The following is a 23,000-nucleotide window of genomic DNA, read 5'->3' on the forward strand; positions in this document are numbered from 1 at the left end:
GGACGGAAAGCATCTCATTTATCTAGTATTCCAGATTGGGCGGAGGGCCAAGATGAAGATGTGTTGAGCCGATATTTTAAAGTCAACGAGAGGGAAGTCGACAATTGGGGAGTTTTTGTGAGGAGCATTTTTCTGTATTTGCGACTGGTATTCTTAGGTACATCACCTAGAAAGGCGGAATTTTCAAAGGACCTGTAATCTTCGATTAGACATTTGCATGCATTCTTTTGCCGCTTGGAGGGTAGAGTATCAAAGCCATTTTTAAAGTCCCGACTTACGGTGAAATATCCATGTAAGAAGGGGCTTTCAGAGAGAACTCTTGTGCCTGACCTCGAACGACACGGCGAAAAGGAAGATCAGACGCTAACGTTATAACAAGAAGGGAGAGGATGAATGGTTAGAGGGGTCGAGGTTTAGTAACTATAAGTGTTGAAAGGTTTCTATATAGAATTCATCAGAGAAAACGCAGAAAAAGAGTGCATCCAGAAGGTGAGACGACACTCGCTTCCCCTTATCCTAGAACAGTAAAGCTTATGAAAACTGAAGAAGCTGCTTTTCTGGAGCGTTGACCTAGGGGATGCTTGGGACCTGGAAACCGATTCTTTGATTATTTACCCCGCAATAGGCGTCTTTTGCAAGATATCTGAAACGTAACGTAAAATTGTTGGGATCTAGCTGATTTGATAGGTTCACACCCCACAATACTACGTATTATGCTGTTTCTGAAACTTCATATACATTCAATTCTGCCGATCGGGTCTAGAACCTGACTTGATCCTTAAACTCTAGCATGTGCTGTCTTCCTACGGTGTATTCCTGCGGTTTTTTATAAATGGTGTCGCTGCACCCTACCAATTCCCGAAATATCATGTGTAGATATTCACCCTCTACCATGGCTTTGAATCCGGACGGGAAACCCATCTCCGCCAAAGGTATGACATCCTGAATTGATTGATTAATGGAAGCTTATTTTTTTCAGAGCTTGCGCAGAAAATTTCCTTTTCAAGCTTAACCTTAACGGTAGATGACTTACCTACCAATGGCGATACTGAAACAGACAACGGCAGGCGCCCGAGAACTTGGTGGAAAAACGAGATCGAAAGGGTAATGCTAGAAGAGGAACAAAGCTTTGCAGAAGAAGCTAAACGACTGCGACAATTTGGCCTTGTTGACGGTCAGTCACAGGCAGTTCCTTCCTCTTCTAATGCCGCGAAAGAAACGTTTCCTGATTGGAAATAGGTAGAGAGCGGCCTCGAGGACGGGAATGAATATTTAGCTATTCTTAGCTCCAAGCTTAATGTCGCAAGCTCTCAAATCGTTGGCCGGCTTCGATTTGCAGATGTTGTGCGTCGAGCGTTTGGGCTTTTCTCCGCCGAAGTCGATAGCTTCATTTCCCATTATGACAACTTCAGTTGGGGATTGAACAAATTTTGTTCTGAAAACCTTCATCTCCTGAAGCGTTTGTTATCCTTAAGACAGGTATGGTTCAGTCAAGTTCAGTGCAAGCGAGTTTGCTAATAGAAAGCAGTCTTTACGGGATGCAAATGCAGATCCCTTCTTATGTGCTGCCATAGACGAAGCCTGCAACCCGTTGACGGATGGCATGCCTACGGCTAAGCTTCTCAAATTATCGATTATCCAACCGCTAGCAAAACTTCTGGATGTCTCTACATCTCTGAGGAGTATCCTACAGCGATTATCTATCCTAGAAAGGCGCTTTACACGATACCGTACCGTTGACGCTGACTTGACGGTGCCTTTTGACACTAATACTGATTTATTTGACAATATTAAATGCCAAAATCTGGAAGTTCTTGCTTTGCAAATGACAATCGAGGATCTCAATGTTTTAGGGCGGCTGAATATACAGGCGATAGGCGGAGAAAGCAACCTAGGTCGAAGCCGCGTCAACAACAGATGGAATGAACTTTGCCTTTCGGTACAGGATTGTGTCGCAGCTAAAGTTGGTGCGACAGATAAAATTGAGAAACTCGCATAAGTATGTTTTGGAAAACGTCGGCTAAAATACTTTCTAACTCACAAGCCACAGATGATGTACAGAATGCGCAACTACTACTCCCTCTCCGCAATTATACAGGGCGCTGAATGTGCCGGTGATCTACCACATCTAGTGAAGAAGTTTGATTATCTTATAAACCCCCAGTTTCCGAACCCCTATGCCGCGGAGAGTGGTTATCAAAGAAATGATGCTACACTGTCGGACCAGTTTATTTGGGTCACTGCATGTTATCTTATGGCTCACAATCCAACAAAGGGGGAGATGGATTATTTTCCGCAGACACCTAGAAACAGCCTTGACCGAAGTGAACATCTTTTTGATTCCGATGAAGATGACGAACAAGGCTGCTTTTTCGGCATTGCACATTTATTGTCTAGTATCCAGGAGACTTTGCTTAAGTTCTACTACGATTTGTCGTCTGAATCTGTTTAAACTTTCGTTCAACGGACTTCTCAACTTATATGAAACATTTCGGCCATAATCAATAATCTTCTCTAATGCGATCTAATTCCATTAGCGCAATGACTTCAAGCACTCTTTCCGCCCTAAGTAGGATTGCAATGAAGCTATAAAATAACTCTCGGGTCCCTTTTTTAATTGCGAAACCAGGTAATAATGAGCCTGTCTACCCCCAGTTCCTATTTTCCCCTGCTATTCACACCATTTAATCACCATCAGTTTCTTCCGTGTCTTCCCTTTCTTCCGTGTCTTCCTTAGCTATATCATAAGTTTAGCCTAGCAAGATTAATACTTTCTATCAAGGGCAAACTCACGGAGCTTGTATTCCACGATAAGGCTTACTCGAAAGCACTCGTAGGGTGAGGGCGGCCCCCCTCGGTCCTCGCCCAATGGAAGATCCTTCTTAGGAACTGTCCTTCCAAGAACTTTAAAGAAATAGGAAAGGAAAGACTCGATATCATTCTTCGCCTGAAGCCCTTGGTGAATATCGTCCTGCTTTCTCCGAAAATGTGAGGATATAGAATCTTTGCTCTTCTGAAGACGCGAGCATTGAGGACAAACAAAATCCTTCTTAGTGTTTTTAATTATTCTCTCCAGTATAGCGCAGGACTGATCCAATGTGTTTCCTTTTGAAGGCCCCTTTTTCAATGCCACGAACTCGATGTCAAAGAAGGCACTGTACCGCGGACGCGTAGCGGACTCCTGAAAGTCTTTCGGGGAATCTTTACTGGATGCGTCACTCCAGCCCATAGCGACCTTGTAACTGGCTAGAAACAGTGGTAATTGGTCTCTTCGAGAGAGCCCCTTATGAACCTCATCACGGTTTTCGCCGATGTGTTTAAAAAGATTGGTCGGTTCACGAAAGCCCTTGTCGCAATAGACGCAGATGAATTTCAGGTTGGAGCATTTTGCAATTTATATCATAACTGAGTATTTTCGAAGATCGTCATTCCTAGATAGGATTTGTTCATCCATCGCGAACAGAATCATCTAGAGTATTAGATGTTAACAACAACAGTAGAGGGATTCGTTTGATCTTTATAATCAAATCTTTTTAGAAGAAGCCTTTCTACTTCTATCCCTTTTTAGCAGAATGCTAGGTCAATTAAAGCACCTTTCCGGTATTCTAGTCTCATATCTGAAAATACCATGGAGTGGTTTTGTGTCCTTCAAGTTGGCGTTTTCCAGTCTGCACCGCCAGATGCCATCGAGCCGTCCCCATTTCAGGAGTCACATTTTTATCAGTCAGGCGAAAAAGGAGATCCAACATCCTACTCTTTTGTCTCCGAGAGATGGAATAGACTAGAGCAATGAAGATGTAATTGTGAAGTATAGAAAATGCTGCTGCGTTTCGTTCCGTTATCAGGCCTAACCTCCTCAGGCACAACATCTAGGTACTACATTCTTTCTTTTGAGGTTAAGTCATTTCCAGTATTCTTAATAAAGGCAAAAGCCCTGTCTGGCCCGATAGGCACCTAAAGGGCTGTCCCCGTTTGTTTGGTTGGGAGTTGTTCCTAATCCATATGTCGCCTTTGTAGGGCTGGCATATGCATTTCTGACGTCCTGGCTCACTTGACCCAGATTATTACCGCCAGAGAGAACATCTGACGAAAAAAGAGACCAAATAGACTTAGGTAAAGGGGCTTTCAAAGGGAATAGACATGCCATAGTTGACCTGTTCGCATCAAGGTAGAGGAATATCAACGAGGAAGGATGTGTACGCAAAGAAGAGCCCTAGATATATCAAGGTTTAAATGAGCCCGACCTGTTACAATGCTTATATGTGCGTCAGAATAACGAGATAGATCACAAGGTTCATTATAGCGGCAACAGACTACATACGGTGACGTAGAGTTGAAGTGTGGGTTACCAAAAGACGAATGAGAGTTCCGTACTTAATAGGCGAAGGTTGAGGAGTTATAAGGAGGCTAGTATTTCTTGATCTATTGGTAAGCCGCACCACGGTCATTTGTAGTCCTAACGGACCCTTCCTCCTTTCCCTCATATATTGTGCCTCTGATTCACTAGGCTTTTGAATACCGAGTGAGCATCACCGCAAGATTTATTCTTTCCCGTTTCACTGGAGCGTCTTGAAAAAGGACTGGTATTCGCCTGACGCTCATGGACGATGTGCCGTACTATTTCTTTTCCATCTTTCCTATCTTTCCCATCTCCACTATGTCTCACTTCGTCTGTAACCATAGAGCGGCGAATTTCCAATGGAGACATAATGTGCTCTTGCCTTTGTCCCTTCGATTGTAGTAGCTCCATGGTGAGTAGTGACGGCGATTGTGAAATTAACTCAGGGGCTCTGCGTTCAAAATATTCTGGCTCGGGGTTTGTGTCGGTGTCTTCCTCATCCTCAATAGCGTAATATGTAGTATCGTCTTGCTTAGGCTCGGAGATTGAGGCCATAATGTCCTTCTTTTTTCCGTTTTGTAGGTTGAGTTATCCCGAGATATGTGCCCTAGGGGACTTTAGTAGATAGAGAAAGATAGAAGACCAATACAAATACCTGAAAGAAAGATTGTCACTTTATAGCTCCTCGCTTAACGAGCAAAGGGTCGCGATATCCAGTGTCCAAGGGTATAGGCTATGCGTAATGAATGGTTAGTTGGACGCCAAGGGTTGTGATAGGGATTTTCCTACCTGGTCTCCACAAGACCACACTATACATGGTATAAATGATTAGAATAAACCAGAATATAAAACAACAAAACAAGCAATGTTCCCTGACTGTCTATATATATTCCGCTTGAATGAAGCTGGGATACTATCATTGTCGCGGTTATAGGTAGAACGTGGGGGGTGGGACGAGCAGATACAAATAGGTTTTATGAAGGCATTACTTTTAATTTATCTTTTCTAGGTATTTATCAAATTTTCCGACTTTAGGTATAGATAACCGAAGCGGGAGGCATATTGATTGCTTCTTGGCAATGCCTTTAAATAATGACCTTCGCGACAAGGACCCCTGCCAGCTGAAGTCCAAGCCATTTTAGACCATATCTTACTACTAAGTGGAACTGGTAGAGCTGTGTCTACTTCGCACTCATTGATATAAGGAGGAGCGATACAGAAACATACATACGTGGAATAGGAGCTTTTTCGAATATAGCTACACCTAACGGAAACTGACAGAGTGATATAGAGAATTTAATTAAGCCACTGAAGATATTGCATACAACGGGCCATTATTAGTGACTTCACTTAGCCGCAACTTAGTCTAAGTACATCCCAAGCAATCAGTAGGCATTGGACGAGGATTCGAGAAGATCTGAATGAGGTAGAAAAGTGATCCAGTCACTGATATCACATGGAAATTTTCAAGGCAAAACCTGGCTTGCCATTGGACCAGACCGGACCTTTCATCATAAGTGGGGTCAATACCATCCAAAATTGCAGAACAGATTGGGGAATGGTCTTCCACAGGGAGAAGTTGCCGCATATGGTAATGGACGTAAACTTCCTGTTTTAAAGCAAGGGCAACCCAGGTGAAACAGCCTTGCTCGGAGGTTGCGAACCGATAATCCGACATTCTACCCCACAAAGCGTGGTATAATTTCCGGCCTAGCAGCCGCCCATGAACCCAAAGCGGACATAGTTCCATCATCACCACATATATCTGGTCAGGCGGAAATGATCTTATCGCAGGAGATAGGCGAAATTTTCTTTGGCATGCGACTACAATGTCTTCTTGAAGGGGAGACATATGTGTGAAAGATGTCTCATCGACGCTGACCACTATCATAGCAGTTAATAACACCTTTAGGCAAAAATGTCTAATTGACTCACGGTTTTCGAAACCGGTGAAGTGAGGTCGTAGATCCAGCGGATCCATCCTAGTCTGAAAGAAAAGATAGTTCGGTGCTCCGATTTTCATATATTTCAAGATCCTCATACAGTAAACAAGAACTGTAGTGCTTTTTATGTATCTTTATCCTTTCGCGAAGTAAGTCTTGCTAGAAGTTCCAGCAAGCGCCATTTGTGCCTAAGGTGGACCGAGCTGTGCAGGGGGGCATTTACAGAAACAACCGCCACCGTGGCCTACAGCGCAAAGTGTAGCAGGCTTCAAGATAGACTATGCATTGCGTATTGGTTTTCCTGCGCACTATTCCACTAGTCGAAGTTTATCCTACACACCCTTGCAAAAATAGTGGCCTAAGCGCTTCCTCCAATCTACAAAATGATATAGATTCCTCCGTTCGTCAACAACTTCTTTCAACCTTTCAAGCTTTCGTCGACTCCCCTCCCACAATTTCTGATCTGGCCATTGTATGGATACGGTCACCTCCCTTTATTCCAACATTGTGCTAATAGGATAGTGGACCACCATGTGCACCGAATATTTTATCACGAAGACAGTCGGCGGCGAACCCAAAAACGAAACGATCATCGATGAGTGCGAGAATAAACCCGCCACAGGCACATACAAAGATTGTCCGGACTACAAATTTGTTCCGTCTGGTTCTAGTCGGCAGAGGAAGGGTCTACCTTCTTGGGCTAAAAAGTAGCTCTAGGAAGCAGGCTTAATAGGTATGACATTTCATCAGCCATTCTAGTTCGGTCATCACCTAACTCGCGATGCAGGGCTATTTTCATCGTTGTCAGGGTTCAGTTCGGGGATCGCGAATAGCTCATCGGAAATCCACTGATAACAAAATTCTGTCTGTCACCTCGCAACTGCTTGATTTTCCTGGTTCAAAAATCAAGCACTTCAAACACATTACAGGGCGCCTAGTTGGTTTGGTCAGGGCATAATCATGTGACCATCGCAACCACTAATAGGATGGGTATGCGGAGCAGACTAGGAAGAACAGAATCGAAGTCGATCTGTGCCAGCTAGTCAGTCACGTCTTAACTCCGGTGCCGTTTGGGGGCACTTAATGGCAGGCGTCAGTTGGACAATCCAGGCGAGAACCTCCTCCTACCTTTTCGGTTCTGAGTTTTGACCCCTGCTTCCTTTAGCCTCTAACATTGGAGGTGACTTATTGTGGCTTCCTGCATACATAAATGTGACCCACGGTCGTGAGACCACCGCACTGACCCCCAGCTGAACTACGGTATTCAAAAAGGCACGGACCATATTCCAATTCGCTTCATTAACATTTTCCCTGTTGCTCAGGTCACCACAGTCTCAATGAGAGACCTCTAATTGTGATGTCCTCATTGAACGCTGTACTATATATTAGATGGTAGTGGCTATTCTACCAGCCGCGAGTTTTCCATGATTCGAGGTTGAGTGAGGCGGCTAAACTATGAATACGATTGGATGGAGACGGAGTACGTGTCTCTGCTTTGGTGCATCTGCAGTTCAACCAATAGCAAGATGGACTGACCCAAGAGCATGTGACTTCCCATCTCAGGCTCCCCTTTGTCCCTTCTCACTTCATAGGACTGGGTTCATTGCCATTGCCTCTTCTATCTCTGCTACCATGGGCCTCTCTGAAAGCAAAGTGATTCTTGAGACCCTTCAAAGAGCCTGCACAGAGGCTGAAAATTATGGAAATAATGATATTATTTCAGTGCTTTCGGAACCGGAGGTATATTTGCCTTAAAAATTGGGCAACCAAATCTAACATCAATCAGTTTATCAAACTCCTCCGACAACAGTGGGCCAATATACCTTTAAAGACCAGAAGAAGCATCGGCCGCAGACCAAATCAGGGACTCAGAAGCTCTCAAAAAAGGCTCAAGGCACCGAATAAGTCACTTATAACACTTCCTCATGATTTTGCGGCCAAGCTAGACCTCTGGGAAACGAATCCTTGGTTGTTTTTCAACGATAACACTAGCATCTCGCTTGACCTTACAGAAGGTCCTCTTGCCGGATCCTACAATTATATATCGACATTGCAGGGGAGAACAGAGACAGATAGGGTACGTTTGCGGTTTTGGAAGGTGACATACCATCGATTGAAAGAGAGGCTGGGCTTGAATTACATACGTGCGGACAATATGGAGATAGTGGCTCAAATTATATCCAGGTTTGGACTGGCTAAGGATACACTGGATTTGATTAAGCAGCACGTCTCTCAGTGGATAGACGAAGGGAAGAGAATCGATACACTGTGTCGAGATATCAGCAACGTTACATCTATGGATAATTCACATCTCGGCACTTTGTTTTGTTTACCTCAAGACATTTCTGACGAAGTGTGAGTTTGATACGCTGATATATTGACCAATCACTAACTACTTCACAGTATAAGAACGTTGCCATTAACTGGACCGGACCGGGATGAAGAGATCCGCCCACTGAAGGATCGTGGTATATTACAAGTTGATGGCAAAGAAAGGTTTGAGAAACTGGCAAACCGCATTTTTGAATATATGTGGGACAAGGTTGAATCCGAAGTTTCCGGCCTCGACGTATCCGGACTAGGTTCAAGTCAGTATGCTCCCCCCCTCCTTCTCATCATATACTGACAAAAACTTGATACAGACTGGAAGTTGCGGAACACTCAATATTTCCGGATACAAGACACAAGGATCTCATGCCCAGAATCTGAGGGGACGAGGACCTCGACAATATCCTCTTCATCCGGTAGAATGAGCCCAGACTCCGGATCTGCAGCGATGATATCCCCAGTATATTCTCCACCAGAACCAGAAAGCACCGCTGACGATGGTGGGGCGACATGCCAGGCTACAGCAATTTGCTTGCAAGATTCAGAGGCTGTAGCTGGGGTAGAATGCACATTCAACCTGTTCCAGAACGTCGAGCCACTACAGACACCGCACGGACAGCAAATCTCATATCCCATGACCGGGGTAGACAGCACATTCAACCTGTTCCAGAACGTCGAGCCGTTGCAGACGCCACACGGGCAGCAAAGCTCATATCCCATGACCGGGGTAGACAGCACATTCAACCTGTTCCAGAGCGTCGAGCCGTTGCAGACACCACACGGGCAGCAAAGCTCATATCTCATGACTGGGGTAGACAGCACATTCAACCTGTTCCAAAACGTCGAGCCGTTACAGACGTCGCACGGGCAGCAAAACTCATATCCTATGCCTGGGGTGTTCCAGAACATCGAGCCGTTGCAGGCACCGCACGGGCTGCAAGGTTCGTTCAACTTATATGAGAATATTCAACCACTTCACCAACCATTTTCTGGTTCCTTTTCGCCACAAGGTACTTCCTGTCAACAACTCCCTCTACCTATTTCTGTGCCTTGATCCTTCCTTAAGTTCATTTTTCGTACCCATAATGCAGCAACAATTCATCGTCTAAAGACAGGATGAATTCATAGGAACACGAAAAAGATAAATAAAACTTGGCACTTCGGTATCAGTAAGGTAGAATGAATACAGCAGTTGCCCCTGGGCTGACCGTCGGATCATCTGTAATATAGGTGTACTTGCCCTCTTCCAGTACAACTCCAGGTGTCAAAGTGAGATTTTTCAAAGGTATAACATATCCCTGTTTCCGTTCTTCATTGTTGAGTTTCGTTGCCTTCGGAAAATGTACCAAGCGATAACCCCAGCTCTAATCAATCTTAATCAGTCCAGCACCCTCGAAAAGACATTTTAAAATACATACACCACCAATCTTCATCTCATCCTTCATAAGCGATATCTTATCCATGAGTGACGCTCCTCCATAAGTTTTGGTCCCATGTTCGTCTACTTCGAGAACGATCGCGTGACGCTTAGAAGGCTGATCCGAAGAAGCTGTTTCAGGTATCATTTCTTTAATTTCATTGCGAATATCTTCGGCAGGACCGGGAAGATCGTCGTGAGTCATATTGAAAGGAGTCGTAACTACCGAGGAAGGCAGTGAGAATCAGCAACGAGTGCCTTTTGAAGGTCAATCAAAGGTTCAGTATTTCGAACAAGCGGGGTTTATTACTTACTCCGGGAACAATCGAGAAGTGACCATAAGTTAAAAATGTTTCCAGGTCGCTGGAATGGAGGGGGAGGGGTAAAGAGGGCTCCGGCGGCTGGACATCAGGCATGAAATCGCAGGGCCACGATCACGTGGATAAAGTCACATGAGACTAGCGAAGTGGATCATATAAGTGCCCCAATAGAAACCACTAAAGTTCTATCTAACAATTTGTACTTGTGGTTAACTACTATACTATAGACTTTCCAACGAGGCTGGGTACAATGGCTGCTGAGGCCTGTGATGGGCCTTTTACCCACGCATTAAGTTAACGTCGACCTTGAAAGGTTCTACCAATCATACTGCGTCATGTGACAGATCACGTGCATTTCAAAGTAGCCTGCATAAGTAGTCATCATTCCCCCTTCCCTTAAGTGATAGCGATTTCTCACGGGAGATCTCACTTATGCTATTTTCTTTTACTCCTTGTTCGTTCCATCATGAAGATACTGCGATGGTTTCAATGGTCTATATGGTCCCCTTTTTGGCACTTCTCTTCGAATATTTCCAGATGTGCTTTCTGGCCACTTAGACGCCTATTCCTTTCAATTTCTTCAACAGCAAAAAGGGGAGGTCATCATGAGGATGACGAAGAGCGATTGGAATCTGTGAGTTTAGGTCATTAGGCACAGAAAATGTTTTCTAACTTATCTCCTTAGGACGTCGGCTGGTGTGCCGGAGAGGGTCCTCACAAGATCACTATTCGACGAGCCACTCAACGCCCGGATAATTACAAGCTCTTGATTATTGGAATATTTGCTGAAGTATACCTTTTGGACAACAAGATCATCAGAAAGGTCCCCCGGAGTGAGAGTGAAGAAGATATGCGACCGATCATCCGCGAAGCTATGGTTTATGAAAGACTCAGCGTTCATCCACGAATTGCTGAATGGCTCTCTAGAGGCAGATCTGACTATATCGACGTCAAATATTATCAGCATGGCGACCTTGCAAATTATTGTCAGAAATACACGATCACTGCTGAACTTCAATCAAAATGGTTCCAGCAGATCCTGGAAGCTATCGTCGTTATTCATAGCTATGGTGTTATTCATTCGGATCTCGCACTACGGCAGTTTTTCTTGGATGACGAATTGAATTTACGACTTGGCGACTTTAACTCTTCTCAGTGCCCAGGTCACCTCGCTCTAGGCTACGAGAAAGCATCACACTGCCTGCCACGAGATTATGACCTTCCGAACACTGAAGCCTCCGACATCTTTGCTTTAGGGTCTACACTATACGAGCTAGTTGCTGGAAAGGCCCCATATGGCGAACTTGCTGGGCCCAAATCCGACAATCCGGATGTGATCAAAGCACAAATCCAACGACAGCACGAAGTGGACCATGAAATTGAAGCTCGATACAAAAGCCATATTTTCCCTAATATCTCTGGTTTGTTCGGTGGGCAAATCATATTAGGTTGCTGGAGGGGCGATTTTTCTAACGCGAATGAAGCGCTTGATCTGTACATAAATAGTTAGTTTGCTATAGGGGATATTATACAGGGAGCATGACTGGTTAATTACAATCCGTTCCGATTAATGGCCTATACTGTCCCGATTTACTTAGACAAAAGTTTCTGCAACTACAGCCTATTATATATTACCTTTATGGTTAATATGTTGAGAAATGAAGGGGTAGATGATCAGACGAAAAGAAGATGGACAGATAATTAATAGTAAATTCTGATAATGTTTTCTGTTCGTTCTCAGGGGGATATTTATATCCTTCTCCTGAGAACTGTTTTCTAAGGGAAATGCATACAAAACTGTTCTCCTACACCGCTGCCCGGTGTCCATGAGGGAACTTCCCCTGAAAAGAAGCAAAGAAGGTGATATAGATGAGGAACCTGCATATACGGGCGCCCAGTTTCAATAACCTCATGGGCCTAGCTGACCAATCAGTAGCCATCGGGACGGAGTGATAGCTGGGACGGTAGGTTGAATTTCAGTCGGCGGCTCCCTTTCGCCTTGTATAGCTCGAAAGTCATTGGATGACCTCTTCGTCTTTATGTATGTTTCCCTTGCGATGTAAAGTCAAATCTGTTAAATAGACTGTAGTGGCTACAGCCAATGGATTTTTGCTCAGTATCCCTAGTCGTCCCACATAGGCGAAGCTAAACAGATCAGCTTCTATAGTATGACTAATCGATAATCGGTTGATCTCATTGATTCTAAATTCATCGCTTAGCAACATGTCAGATTGTCCGTGCTCTATATCAACTTACTAGAGAGATCTCCGGCCGATCCGCAAAGCGGCGGACGTAGAATCCGGAGCTTTTCGAAGCCCGGTGCCGCATAATTGTGTTAAAGACGACGTAGCGAAACCGGGGATGCCTAGCAAAGCGGCCAGATTCGTGCTTCATTAGATGCCGTGCATAGTGCTTATACGTGACAAACCTCATCCGCGGCAGCGTATACTCTGTAGCACCGATAGGAAATAGCGTCGGGAACGCTAGCGCCTGGCTCCGGTCAAACTCGTTAAGCGGTGTCGTCCGGAAATCTAGCAGGGTAAGATACGTATAGCGGCCCAGCATATCGCGCACGGCGTTGATTTCCGTCTCCTGCGCTGAAAAATCCGGCACAGCAGCGACGACGGGGCAATCATCGTTATCGTCAGAGGCATCCGTCTCGACACTAGCAGGCGCTGAATCTAGGTCCATAGACTGGCTAAGGACCTACTCCATAACATCCCCGTCATCCGGAAGCCGGTCCAGCCGGTCCGCTAAGATAGTGATATCCTGATATCCAGGGTGTTTAACCCGTAAGAAATGTAGCCACGTCGTGATCACGGCTCGCCGCACACGGGAATTCCGGACAAACTGACGTTATACGGGGGTCGGACTGCACATTTGACGGCTGGAGAACGATAATATCTAGGTCCTCCGGAAGCAGGGGAAGCTACGAATAGATGTGCCCAGTATCGCGGGGAAAGTGCACGATATACCCACGGTAACGATACTGCTAGCCGTGAATCTGATGGACTTCGATAAAGACGTGGACTCGAGAAACCAGCATCTCCTCTACCTGCGTCAACACCGGCAGCGACGAGGGCATTATATCCGGTGCTGTTTAGCGTTCGCCCGAGCCCATTGAAACGTCGACGCCGAAGCTAAGGTCGCGCCCAAGGCGGGGAATTAACTTCGCTGTTCGCTTCTGTCGCTTTGCGTGCGAGGGTATGTGCTCGTGTAGAATCCTAACGGTTATATCAGTTGGTGGCTCCTGGGTGATATTAGCCCACATCTCCGACAGCTGGCTGATTGCTTCCATGATCTGAGCGATAAGAGACTGGCCACTGTGGAGACATGGCTCTACGAACGAAAGCAGAACAGCCGGGTTATTCACAACGATTGTAACCCCCTCCCGGTTTTCCACGGTGACATCTGGATACGACGGAGCATCGTCTCAACAAACGACACAGCCACTAACACTGCTCCAGCTGTGCGTAGTGAACGTTGAGCGCTTCATCATTGCCGACCGTCCGCGCTGACGAGAAGATGTCAACTTAATTAATGCGAACAACCAGCCCCGCGTCGACCAGACCATTGCGGACGCCGACACTGGTAAACAAGCAGAGACGTGTATCGCGGGCCTTGTGCAACTCTTGCATATCGGATCCGACGGTGGCAGTCAACACCCCAAGAGATCATTGCCACAGATCTAGTGGAAACGGTCGAATGGCCTCCATGGCAAACAAGCATTGTCGTTCGTGCTTCGCCAGTAAATCCGGTAAGCGAGCCGGCCACCTCAAAATACCATAGTTAAGCCAATTCTTCGCAACGTAATGTTCTTCTTTTTTTAATATTACATTATGTATCAGCCCTTCTCTCTCACCTTCACACCCCATCCACGCAACCTCCAATACCTCCCAATCACCACAATGTCCGCCCTCACCTAGGACCAGATCAAAGTCCTCGAGCAATCAGGCCAGCGCCTCGTGCAGCTGACACGCCCCCTCGGATCGTTAATCGCCAGTCGGCACCAAAGCAATCTTCTACCTCCGCGGTGAGTGACCGAGCCTTGCATAACAACAAAAAGAACTCTAGAATAGCCTACCGCCCACCCCTCAAGACTCAAACTTAACAACCGCCCCGTAAAACAGGTTCCCCCTCCAGTTTCAAGCAAGTATCATCCCCAACAACCTTCTCAGTATCTTCGAACAACTCTCCGAGCACAGCGACCTCTTCTCCGCTCTAGACGCCTACCCAGGGTCTGAGTACCCAGGCCGGACACGGTCCAACACGCTCGAACGCTTTTGTGCACGAAACTCGACCCACGTGTGGAGAACTGGGCGGCGCGCGGACGTGTCGCAGGTACACATGTTCCCGACTCTGCTTTGCATGTAGATTAGAATTCAACTGCACCCAAGCCACTCACCGAGGCCCAGCTCGCGGAGCTGTGGGACAGGGCGTCTCTGGAGACGAATGGGGAAGCGCGCCGGAGGAATTGGGGTAGGAATTGGGGTAGGAATTTTACATTTGAAGAGCGCGAGGCCGGGGTGCAGAATGTTGTTACAGGGCTGAAGAAACAATTGGAGGATGATGAAGGAAGAAGAGGAGGTCGAGGCTGAGGATGAAGAGATGGACATCATGGGTGTTCATCACAAGGCTTCTGGGGCCATGGAATTTGATATCGCCATGCATCATCGGCATGCGCAGGAGCCGGTTGTGCATCTCGATGAGTTCCTAAGGTATATGACGACCGGACGCATGCGATAAGCCCCGGGCAATGGTGAATGGCTTGTTTACAGAGGCAGTTCTTATATACGGATGTGTTATCTCCACGCACATTCCATGGAGATCTGAGATTAAATGCAAATTAATTCCCAAAGGAAGGCATTATTAAATTAAGTAAACCAAAAACCAAAAAGAAGCCTCCGGTGTAGAGAATATAACAGTACACATTCTAACACAGTCGTCGCGTGGTCGGGCCCTTGCCCTTGGGCGAAGGAGACACGCTAGTGCTTTAGGTCATGGTTTGTCTGTCTGCCGACTTGCGAGTCGCCTCCTTCTTGGGCGCCGAGCATTCAGTAGTATAACATCTGCGCGGCGAGGACCTTGAGCATAAAGCCGGCGATGAATCCGTAGAGAATGATGACCCCTCGCAATCCGATCCCGAATCCACTCAGTCCAATGGAGACCGTCACCTTCTACTTCATCTGCATCTTTATCAAGATACATCAGCGACCCCGCAGCCACGATAATCGGCGTATCTCCGGAGTCATCCCTTTGGTGCAAATCCACCGTCCCGACCGGTAACCGATTCTCTGGGTCATGCCTGTCCAAGATAAAGCGCATCACATCAATATTTGCAGTACCACATGCGGAGAGTAGCGGACGAAACTTGGGGTTAAACTTCTTGGCAACTTCCGGGGCCGTAGTGTACATCTCCGAGAGGATGTGAAAAGCTTCGGGACTACCGTACGAGGCTGCATCAAGCAAGGGGTCGTTCAAATAGGGTGTTCCAGGCGCAATAACATCCTCGGGAGAGCATGACGCGATGAATCGACGGAGTTCAGGGAGGTTGTTCTGCTTGATGATGCTCACGAGGCGGTTTGACATACGCGGTCTTCATGTTGGCGCGCTTTCGTGTACTGGGATCGAAGTTGGCTGATGTCATGGACTGATTGAGTCCTTACAACTAGTTACGAATCGCCAATGCGTCATGTCTAATTTGAAATTCCTAGCGCTTTTTGGAAGCTTTATAGCAGCGGGCTCCAACGCTTCGGCACTCGGACATGATCCAATTTTTTGACTTGGCATGCATTCCCCGGGGGCTTAAAAAACTCTGTCCAGAGCGTACTGTACAAGTTACTCTGGTGGCTGGTTGGCAAGTTCGGGTAGCATTCTTAAGGGCATTCGACGGGCTAGGCGTACACGCCTGACGTAACATGAGGGAACAACGAAGGGAACCCCCACATCTGCATGCCCCGCTAAAATGCCACCCAAAACAGAACTCGCACCTACAACGCATTACAATCGTGTTTTGCAAACAATGACACCGAAACGGTGACGATAATATAAAAGAAAGCCAATTTTTTATAAGGTTGGCAGTTTTGTTAGCAGAGACGCGGTCGGTGTCAGGCCCGAAGGTACGTAAATACCGCAATCGTTATGTCTTTCTTGAACGCTGCTGACGAAATCAGAGTCAATGGTTTGCAGTTCCCAAAAACGTATATGACCAGCGAGGATTTTGCGGAGCCGGGTCTCAGATGAATATGATCTCCTGTCAGCCAATTAATGCGGAAGAGAAGCGTTTACTTTCAGTCAATGTCTCTGATCCTCCGCGAGAAGTCTGCTCGCAACTACGCCGCGCTCTTCGAGACAGCGCCCGTACATCCCACTCCGGTGTAAATGAAATTTGCAGAAGTTAACTTGGATATAAATCGGCGCATTTAAATAGGCAACGGATACGGCATCGGCAAGAACGCTTAGTTTGCGATAACTACCGCGCCCTGACCAGGCATACATTCCAAGCTTCGCTCGGCATTGTGATGAGCTTTCGCTACGGGCTCCTTGACAGATCTCTCTGATTACGTATTGGTGGAACTTTGCGCTTGCACATACCGCACTGGGGCTGTGCAAGCTGGTGCTACCCTGGGTGCTACGTATCCGGTGCGGTCAATCCTACCGCCATTTGCTATAACGCAACTCAGAAAGCCGGCTACGCCACACTATGGCCACTATATTGGATGGAATGAAGAGGCGTTTAAGCAGTATACTTATTTCATCAGGGTGGTGTACGGTTCCTCGATTTTCAATATGAGACTCATCCCCTAGAGTGGATCAGGGGAATGTGGTTCCTTCACTCATGGCGACTCTTAAGAAGACGGCAACTCTAAGCGTCATCCCATGCCACTCCAAACGGACACCAATCTTACAGTTGCATGACAATCCGTCTATTCACTACTATCTGAACGATGTTCATCAAAGGGGGTTCCCGCTGAGGAATAGCTGTACAATCGTGAGTAACCTCTAGCATAACGCCGTCGACGATGGAGACGCGGCTCTATCTCCTTCGTGAAAGGAGAGCAGGTGTATGTATTGCCAGTAAGGAGGCTCAACTAGCTCAATCCGTTTCACTTAAATTGAAACAAAAGAAATTGAAGAAAGAACACTAACGTGCTATAGGTCCCATTAGACATCGCTTTCCACAGTGTCCAAAATGCAATAAAGGGTCCTATCATTTACACGAAGTTATGGTGCACCAAATCATTCATAACCATGTCTACTGTACGCAGTGCCAAGAGTGTTTTGAGGAGAAAGGGGATTTTGCTCGCCACCGACAAGAGTTCCATGAAATTCGACCCACTATAGGTGTGCGAGAGCATTAACTGGCATATGAGTCCATGGGCACGTTCAGCGAGATCATGTCTAGAGCAAGTCTAGAGGGAAACGACGTATCCTGGATTCAGTGACTCGTATTTCGATTTTTGCCCAATCTAAGCCCTCTCTGTACACTGATGAGGCTGCCCGCCCACCGTTGAGTCGGGTAGGTTCGCTCGTGAAATCAAGATTCCTGTACTACAATCTGGACCCCATTAGCCCAGAATAGACGAGTTATCAAAAGAACTTACCTGGGTCTGCATCAAGAAATCTCTCCTCAATCTCTTTTACGCGGTATAGCTCGTCTAGTAGTTGTAATCGTTCTTTCGGAGAGATGGACACCGCTGAATACACCGCCCCGCATCCCTCAATCTCTTCGCAGTGATTCTGTGGCCAGTGCGTAATTCGCAAAGGATATGAATGACGAGTGCGATGCGCTCTGATTGAAAGGCCAGCTGCGTCAGTCGCACAGTAAGAAGCTCACCTTCTTACCGGTCTTGCGAAGGCGGTCGGGCTCCCGGTGACCCACTCCAAGCGATGGTTAGTCTCTTCGGGACTGGACTGTTGTGTTTTGCCTGCCACAGTCTTTTTTCCACTGTAACGAAATCGGATTTGCTTGAATGGCTCGACAAGTCTCAAATAGACTTTGGCAATGACTCGATAATTCCTTTGTTGCAAATTTTCGAAGATTTCCTCATAGTGTTGACAGAGTAGAATTTTGTCATTGACGGGGAGCGTGGCGGTTTGGACAGACACAACGCGCTCCTCAGTCCACGGTTCCCCATGGCGTTGGAGACTTGCCCGTGGTTTGCTGATCCAGGCACTGTAAGCGCTAGCGATGATGCGAGCGGAAAAGATGGCTGGCTCGGAGATGGAAGGTGACATTTAGTGGCGAAGCTTTCCTTACCTGTCAATAGATGAAGGCAAAATACTGAGAATATTGCTTATCGTGTAGACGTTGTTGCAACATTTGAAGGGCGAGGTCGATCAACTGTCTGTAATCAAATTTTGCTGGGAAAGAGCCTAAGTTAGGGGCTTTTTTAGATGTCCAAAGTGCATAGCGAAAATTTGCGGTCGGTGCTAGAATACCTGTGGGATCATCCTATTCAGTCCTCTTGGCGCACCAAGTGGCTGGGATACTGAAAGTGGGGAGCCTCCAGAAGGTAAGAATGCCGACGAACAAGCCCAACTTGCAATAAATTCTATAACGTGATTCCCGGCCGCCCGAGCGACAGTCTTAAAAAGAATTGCTTCTGTAACAATCTTTATTTTTGAACATTAACCATGCCATCAATTCGCTCTCAAAATCTCAAAGATTGGTACAGCAAGAGGGACCCCTCTTCTTAGCTATCAAAGCTATAAAGGATGGTCGATATGCGTCTGCCGCTGCTGCTGCACGTGCTGTTAACGTGCCAGTTTCTATCTTGAAGCACAGGATCAAAGGGCGACAATTCTGGAATGAATCTCGCCCCTCCGGCCATAAATTTACTGTGGTAGAAAAGAAGTCCATCGGAAATTTGTTGCTTTTTATGGACTCTCGAGGAGCGGCTCTCACGCATGCTATGTTGAGAGATATGGCCAATTTGTTGCTCCGATCGCGTGAACTGACACCCTCCGATCCCGCTCCGAAAATTGGCAAAAATTGGACCACAGAATTTGTCAAGAGAAATGAAACTCTCTCATCTCGCCTTTCTCGTAAATACAAATATGAGAGAGCCCTTTCTGAGGACCCTCGGATGATTGGATCCTGATTTCACCTTGTTGAAACCACCATCCAAAAATCTGGTATTACATCTGATGGTATCTACAATTTTGATGAGTCTGGTTTTGCAATGGGAATCAATTCTACTCAAAGAGTCATCACTTCTGCTGAGTATCACGATAGAAGAGGCGTATTACAGCCTGGGAATCGAGGATGGGTCACTGTGATTGAGTGTATAGGTGCTAGTGGAGTTGCGCTTCCGCCATATCTCATCTTCAAAAGAAAGGTCTTCTTAGAGCGCTGGCTCTCGAAATCACCGCTTGGAGTGTGAACAAAAGCTCGAATGGATGGAAAAGCGATGAGATAGGTATCGATTGGCTCAGAAAGCACTTTTTATCCTATCTTCCTAAACGGAAAGGAAAATATGTGTTGTTGATTCTGGACGGACATTCATCTCATTTGACACCTGCGTTCGACAAAATATGCGAAGAAAATGACATCATCTCGCTTTGTATGCCTGCTCATGCCTCTCATCTTCTGCAGCCTCTTGATGTTGGGTGTTTCTCGGTCTTGAAAAGAGTATACGGAGCGCTTGTCATGGAAGAGATGCGTCTTGGTGTCAATTCGATCGATAAAGATGACTTCATTCAGCTCTACCCTATTGCCCGAGAGGCTGCTTTCAAAGCTCAAACCATACATAATAGCTTCAAAGGAACTGGTCTAGTGCCTTTAGATGCCACTTCTGTGCTAGGTAAGCTGAATATCCAGCTTGATTCTCTTCCACCATCTATACCACTGGAACCACGACCAGCATCTTCTAGCAGTACTAGTGATCTGGATACGCTTTGGAGCCTCTCGAAACTGCAAAAAATGACTCGAACTTTCATCAGAGACTATGACTTCGCCGCTCAAGCGGGCTATTGACCGGTCGCATAATATGGCTGTTCGGCTAACTCATGAGCTCATCTTTATCCAAGATCGCTGCACCAGGTTAGAGACTGCTAATAAGAAGCAGATAAAGAGAAGGGCTTCTGATGGGAAGCAGATATCGCATGAACGTAGTCTGCGAAATTTGGAAGAGATTAGAGCTGATCTGGTGGTGGAAAAAGATGGACGACAGCGATGTATATGTATGGCAAATGGTGCTGCAGAATCACCAGCAGAACCTGGATTACATCCTGTACGTACCATACGGCGCCGTGTCACCTGTTCTGGCTGCGGAACTAAAGGGCATACTTATTCTCAATGCCCTCATAAAGTTATTCAGCGATTAACCCTATGTTTATGTGTTGATATTCAAGATTGTAAATTAACCAAATTCCAAATTCTCGGAGCATCGCTCGCGCGACCGGGACGCTCAGGCGGCCGGGAACCACGTTATAGATAATTTGGAATTTCGAACACTATATCCTTGCCCTGCTCAATTGATTCATTTTTTTTGGCGGTAAATTCGCCTGCCGAATATCATGGGCTTTGTTGTATCTAAACTAACAGCTTGATGGGGTACTACAGTAGAAACACATTTAGAAGCACTTAGGCGAGACATTGAAGCTTACACGGACAGACTGAACCAGAGGAATGGCGGCAATCCCAACAGTATTGTAAATGGATATGCATAATGACTTCAGATATCTGGAGGTAATATGATTGACACTGGAATGACGATAGAGTGGTGTTTTCTTTCTTGAAATAAACAGGCTGTTTAGATGGGTTTCGTCGAGTAACATCCTACAGGGATCACGTCCATGAGACTGCGCAGATCACGACGTACAGCTATATTCAAGGCCAAAACAATTAACCCTATTTAATTGCGACCGAACACCTAATAAATTCGATCTCATTTGGTCAGTGTGCGAGATCTCAGACAACAGTACAACCCCCTTCACGTAATTCTCGACCAGGCGCGTCACCAAGGCGACCCGAATGTCATAGTCCAGGACGTACAAGCGTCTGCTAGTCTCTTCGCGCGACATTGAAAGCCACCTACGAGCAACATACCTTACATTATGCTATCCTGCCGGAGAAAGCCCCCACCGCGCTAGGTTGTCAATCAATTCAGTAACTTGCTTTATTTGCATCACTGGCCTACTCTGCTTGACCTGCCTAATCATCCTTCTACCTCCTTCCTCATCTTCGAAGCAGCGCTCACGACGAAACCAATTCTGAAGGTCGAGTAACACAACGGAATTTCCCGCAAAAAAACATTAATCGACATCACCAGCCCGAACCATTACAGACCCCATCGTGCCTAGCCTTGCTGGGCTCGTGAAATGCCGGTGAGCCGCAATATCGACACAAAGGGCATTTACGCCCATTCTAGCAAACGCACGAATGCTAAGACTGAGTGACCTACGTGACGTTTTTCTAAATAAATCGATCGAAGTACTGCGCGCCGCCCATATATTTTCATTGCCGTTGCCGACTGACAACGGACAAGGAATGTGGGCGGTAGGAGGTCCCTCGATCGTATAAAAGAAGCGAACGCGATCTACCATGGTCAGTCCGGACTTGTTGCACCAGTCCGTCTATCCGCCTGCAGTGACTCGTCTTTTTGGCAAAAGCTGGTTCATATTCCCGGCTACCTTCAACCTCCCATTTGAGGTTTCGCATAGTGTCCCGTGATAACCTGAATACTGCTAGATGGTGAGTCGTAAAGACGAAAACGTTGACCAAAGCAGACGAGTGATGGCAGTGCAGCCTTCCCGACCGTGAATTCTGGCGAAAGGCTTGAGAGCGCGCACCGCCTCATAGAGGTAAATGCCGCACATAACGCATTCTTATACACAAAACCCAGCCAACTGCATCCGGTTGTAGAACGCAGCAGATCGAGCGAAGCGTGCGTCGCCGTTGTTCAAGTCGAAAAAGAGGACAGTCAATCGGGACATGCATGATGCAGTTTTTTGATGTAATCATCCATAGTACACACTGCACCTTGCTGACATCCAACACGAGGTGCAAGCACTAATAAAGCACAACAACTTGGCTAGTGACCATGGTGTAGGATTCAGGCAAGAAAGGGATGGACATCGGCAGATTGGGTGCTTGAGATACGAAGCAAACCATAGCAGGAAGAGCATGCACGAGAATCCCCCACCCGGAAGCAAAAGCCAGGACCTAGGATCTTGACGAGGGCTCCAGGGTCGCGGCATCTCTCAGGACCGGCACAGACGATCCCAACAAAGAGTATGTCGTAGACAGGTATGGAAGTCGCAGCTCCTGGAGTAGATCTCGCCAGCACATGTGCCATATGTTGCATACGGTCCCGCAACCAGCACAGCTTTGAATGTCCAGCCCGGATCTGTTGACCAGTTCCGCATCAAAGCTCCGTCTCGATGAAGATGTGCTATGATTTTTTCCAATGCTTACAACTTCCCAGTGTGTCTAATAAAAGAATGAGTCTCGGTAGACCCTGGAAGAACAGCGAATACGCCCGAGGGCTTAGAGTAGAGGTGCAGGGATTTTACCCTGCGGTGCTGTACTCGGGTCGGGTGTCCCATTCCAAAATCCATCCCGTGCGCAATATCCTCAAACTAGCCATCCAGTTGCCCGCATAGCGATCAGGGCTGTCACATTCTATCGTGGCCGTTGACATCTACCG

General features: G+C 46.6%; 7 protein-coding genes across 7 annotated transcripts; 2 read left to right on the forward strand and 5 right to left on the reverse strand.

The window, feature by feature from the left end:
- Nucleotides 1-892: 892 nt before the first annotated feature.
- Nucleotides 893-1,239, forward strand: N7498_008951 (uncharacterized protein; the record flags this gene model as incomplete). The annotated part of the gene is made up of 2 exons (XM_058456013.1): nt 893-932; nt 1,058-1,239. 2 exons carry the CDS (start codon nt 893-895, stop codon nt 1,237-1,239), a joined length of 222 nt encoding a protein of 73 aa, XP_058306001.1.
- A 1,445-nt stretch (nt 1,240-2,684) lies between these two features.
- Nucleotides 2,685-3,229, reverse strand: N7498_008952 (uncharacterized protein; the record flags this gene model as incomplete). The annotated part of the gene is made up of 2 exons (XM_058456014.1): nt 2,685-2,737; nt 2,794-3,229. 2 exons carry the CDS (start codon nt 3,227-3,229, stop codon nt 2,685-2,687), a joined length of 489 nt encoding a protein of 162 aa, XP_058306002.1.
- Nucleotides 3,230-8,578: 5,349 nt separating this feature from the next.
- Nucleotides 8,579-11,857, forward strand: N7498_008953 (uncharacterized protein; the record flags this gene model as incomplete). The annotated part of the gene is made up of 5 exons (XM_058456015.1): nt 8,579-8,637; nt 8,686-8,870; nt 8,925-9,551; nt 10,935-10,981; nt 11,033-11,857. 5 exons carry the CDS (start codon nt 8,579-8,581, stop codon nt 11,855-11,857), a joined length of 1,743 nt encoding a protein of 580 aa, XP_058306003.1.
- Nucleotides 11,858-12,540: 683 nt separating this feature from the next.
- On the reverse strand, nt 12,541-13,038 carry N7498_008954 (uncharacterized protein; the record flags this gene model as incomplete). The annotated part of the gene is made up of 2 exons (XM_058456016.1): nt 12,541-12,549; nt 12,604-13,038. 2 exons carry the CDS (start codon nt 13,036-13,038, stop codon nt 12,541-12,543), a joined length of 444 nt encoding a protein of 147 aa, XP_058306004.1.
- Nucleotides 13,039-13,447: 409 nt separating this feature from the next.
- On the reverse strand, nt 13,448-13,985 carry N7498_008955 (uncharacterized protein; the record flags this gene model as incomplete). The annotated part of the gene is made up of 3 exons (XM_058456017.1): nt 13,448-13,758; nt 13,805-13,861; nt 13,919-13,985. 3 exons carry the CDS (start codon nt 13,983-13,985, stop codon nt 13,448-13,450), a joined length of 435 nt encoding a protein of 144 aa, XP_058306005.1.
- A 1,360-nt stretch (nt 13,986-15,345) lies between these two features.
- N7498_008956 (uncharacterized protein) lies at nt 15,346-15,936 on the reverse strand (the record flags this gene model as incomplete). Its single annotated transcript, XM_058456018.1, has 1 exon — nt 15,346-15,936. One exon carries the CDS (start codon nt 15,934-15,936, stop codon nt 15,346-15,348), a length of 591 nt encoding a protein of 196 aa, XP_058306006.1.
- A 1,768-nt stretch (nt 15,937-17,704) lies between these two features.
- Nucleotides 17,705-18,585, reverse strand: N7498_008957 (uncharacterized protein; the record flags this gene model as incomplete). Its single annotated transcript, XM_058456019.1, has 3 exons — nt 17,705-17,748; nt 17,952-18,087; nt 18,193-18,585. 3 exons carry the CDS (start codon nt 18,583-18,585, stop codon nt 17,705-17,707), a joined length of 573 nt encoding a protein of 190 aa, XP_058306007.1.
- Between the last annotated feature and the right edge of the window lie 4,415 nt (nt 18,586-23,000).

This window comes from Penicillium cinerascens (genome assembly GCF_028974065.1).
Source record: "Penicillium cinerascens strain IBT 15544 chromosome Unknown scaffold_4_segment0_segment0, whole genome shotgun sequence".
NCBI lineage: Eukaryota > Fungi > Ascomycota > Eurotiomycetes > Eurotiales > Aspergillaceae > Penicillium > Penicillium cinerascens.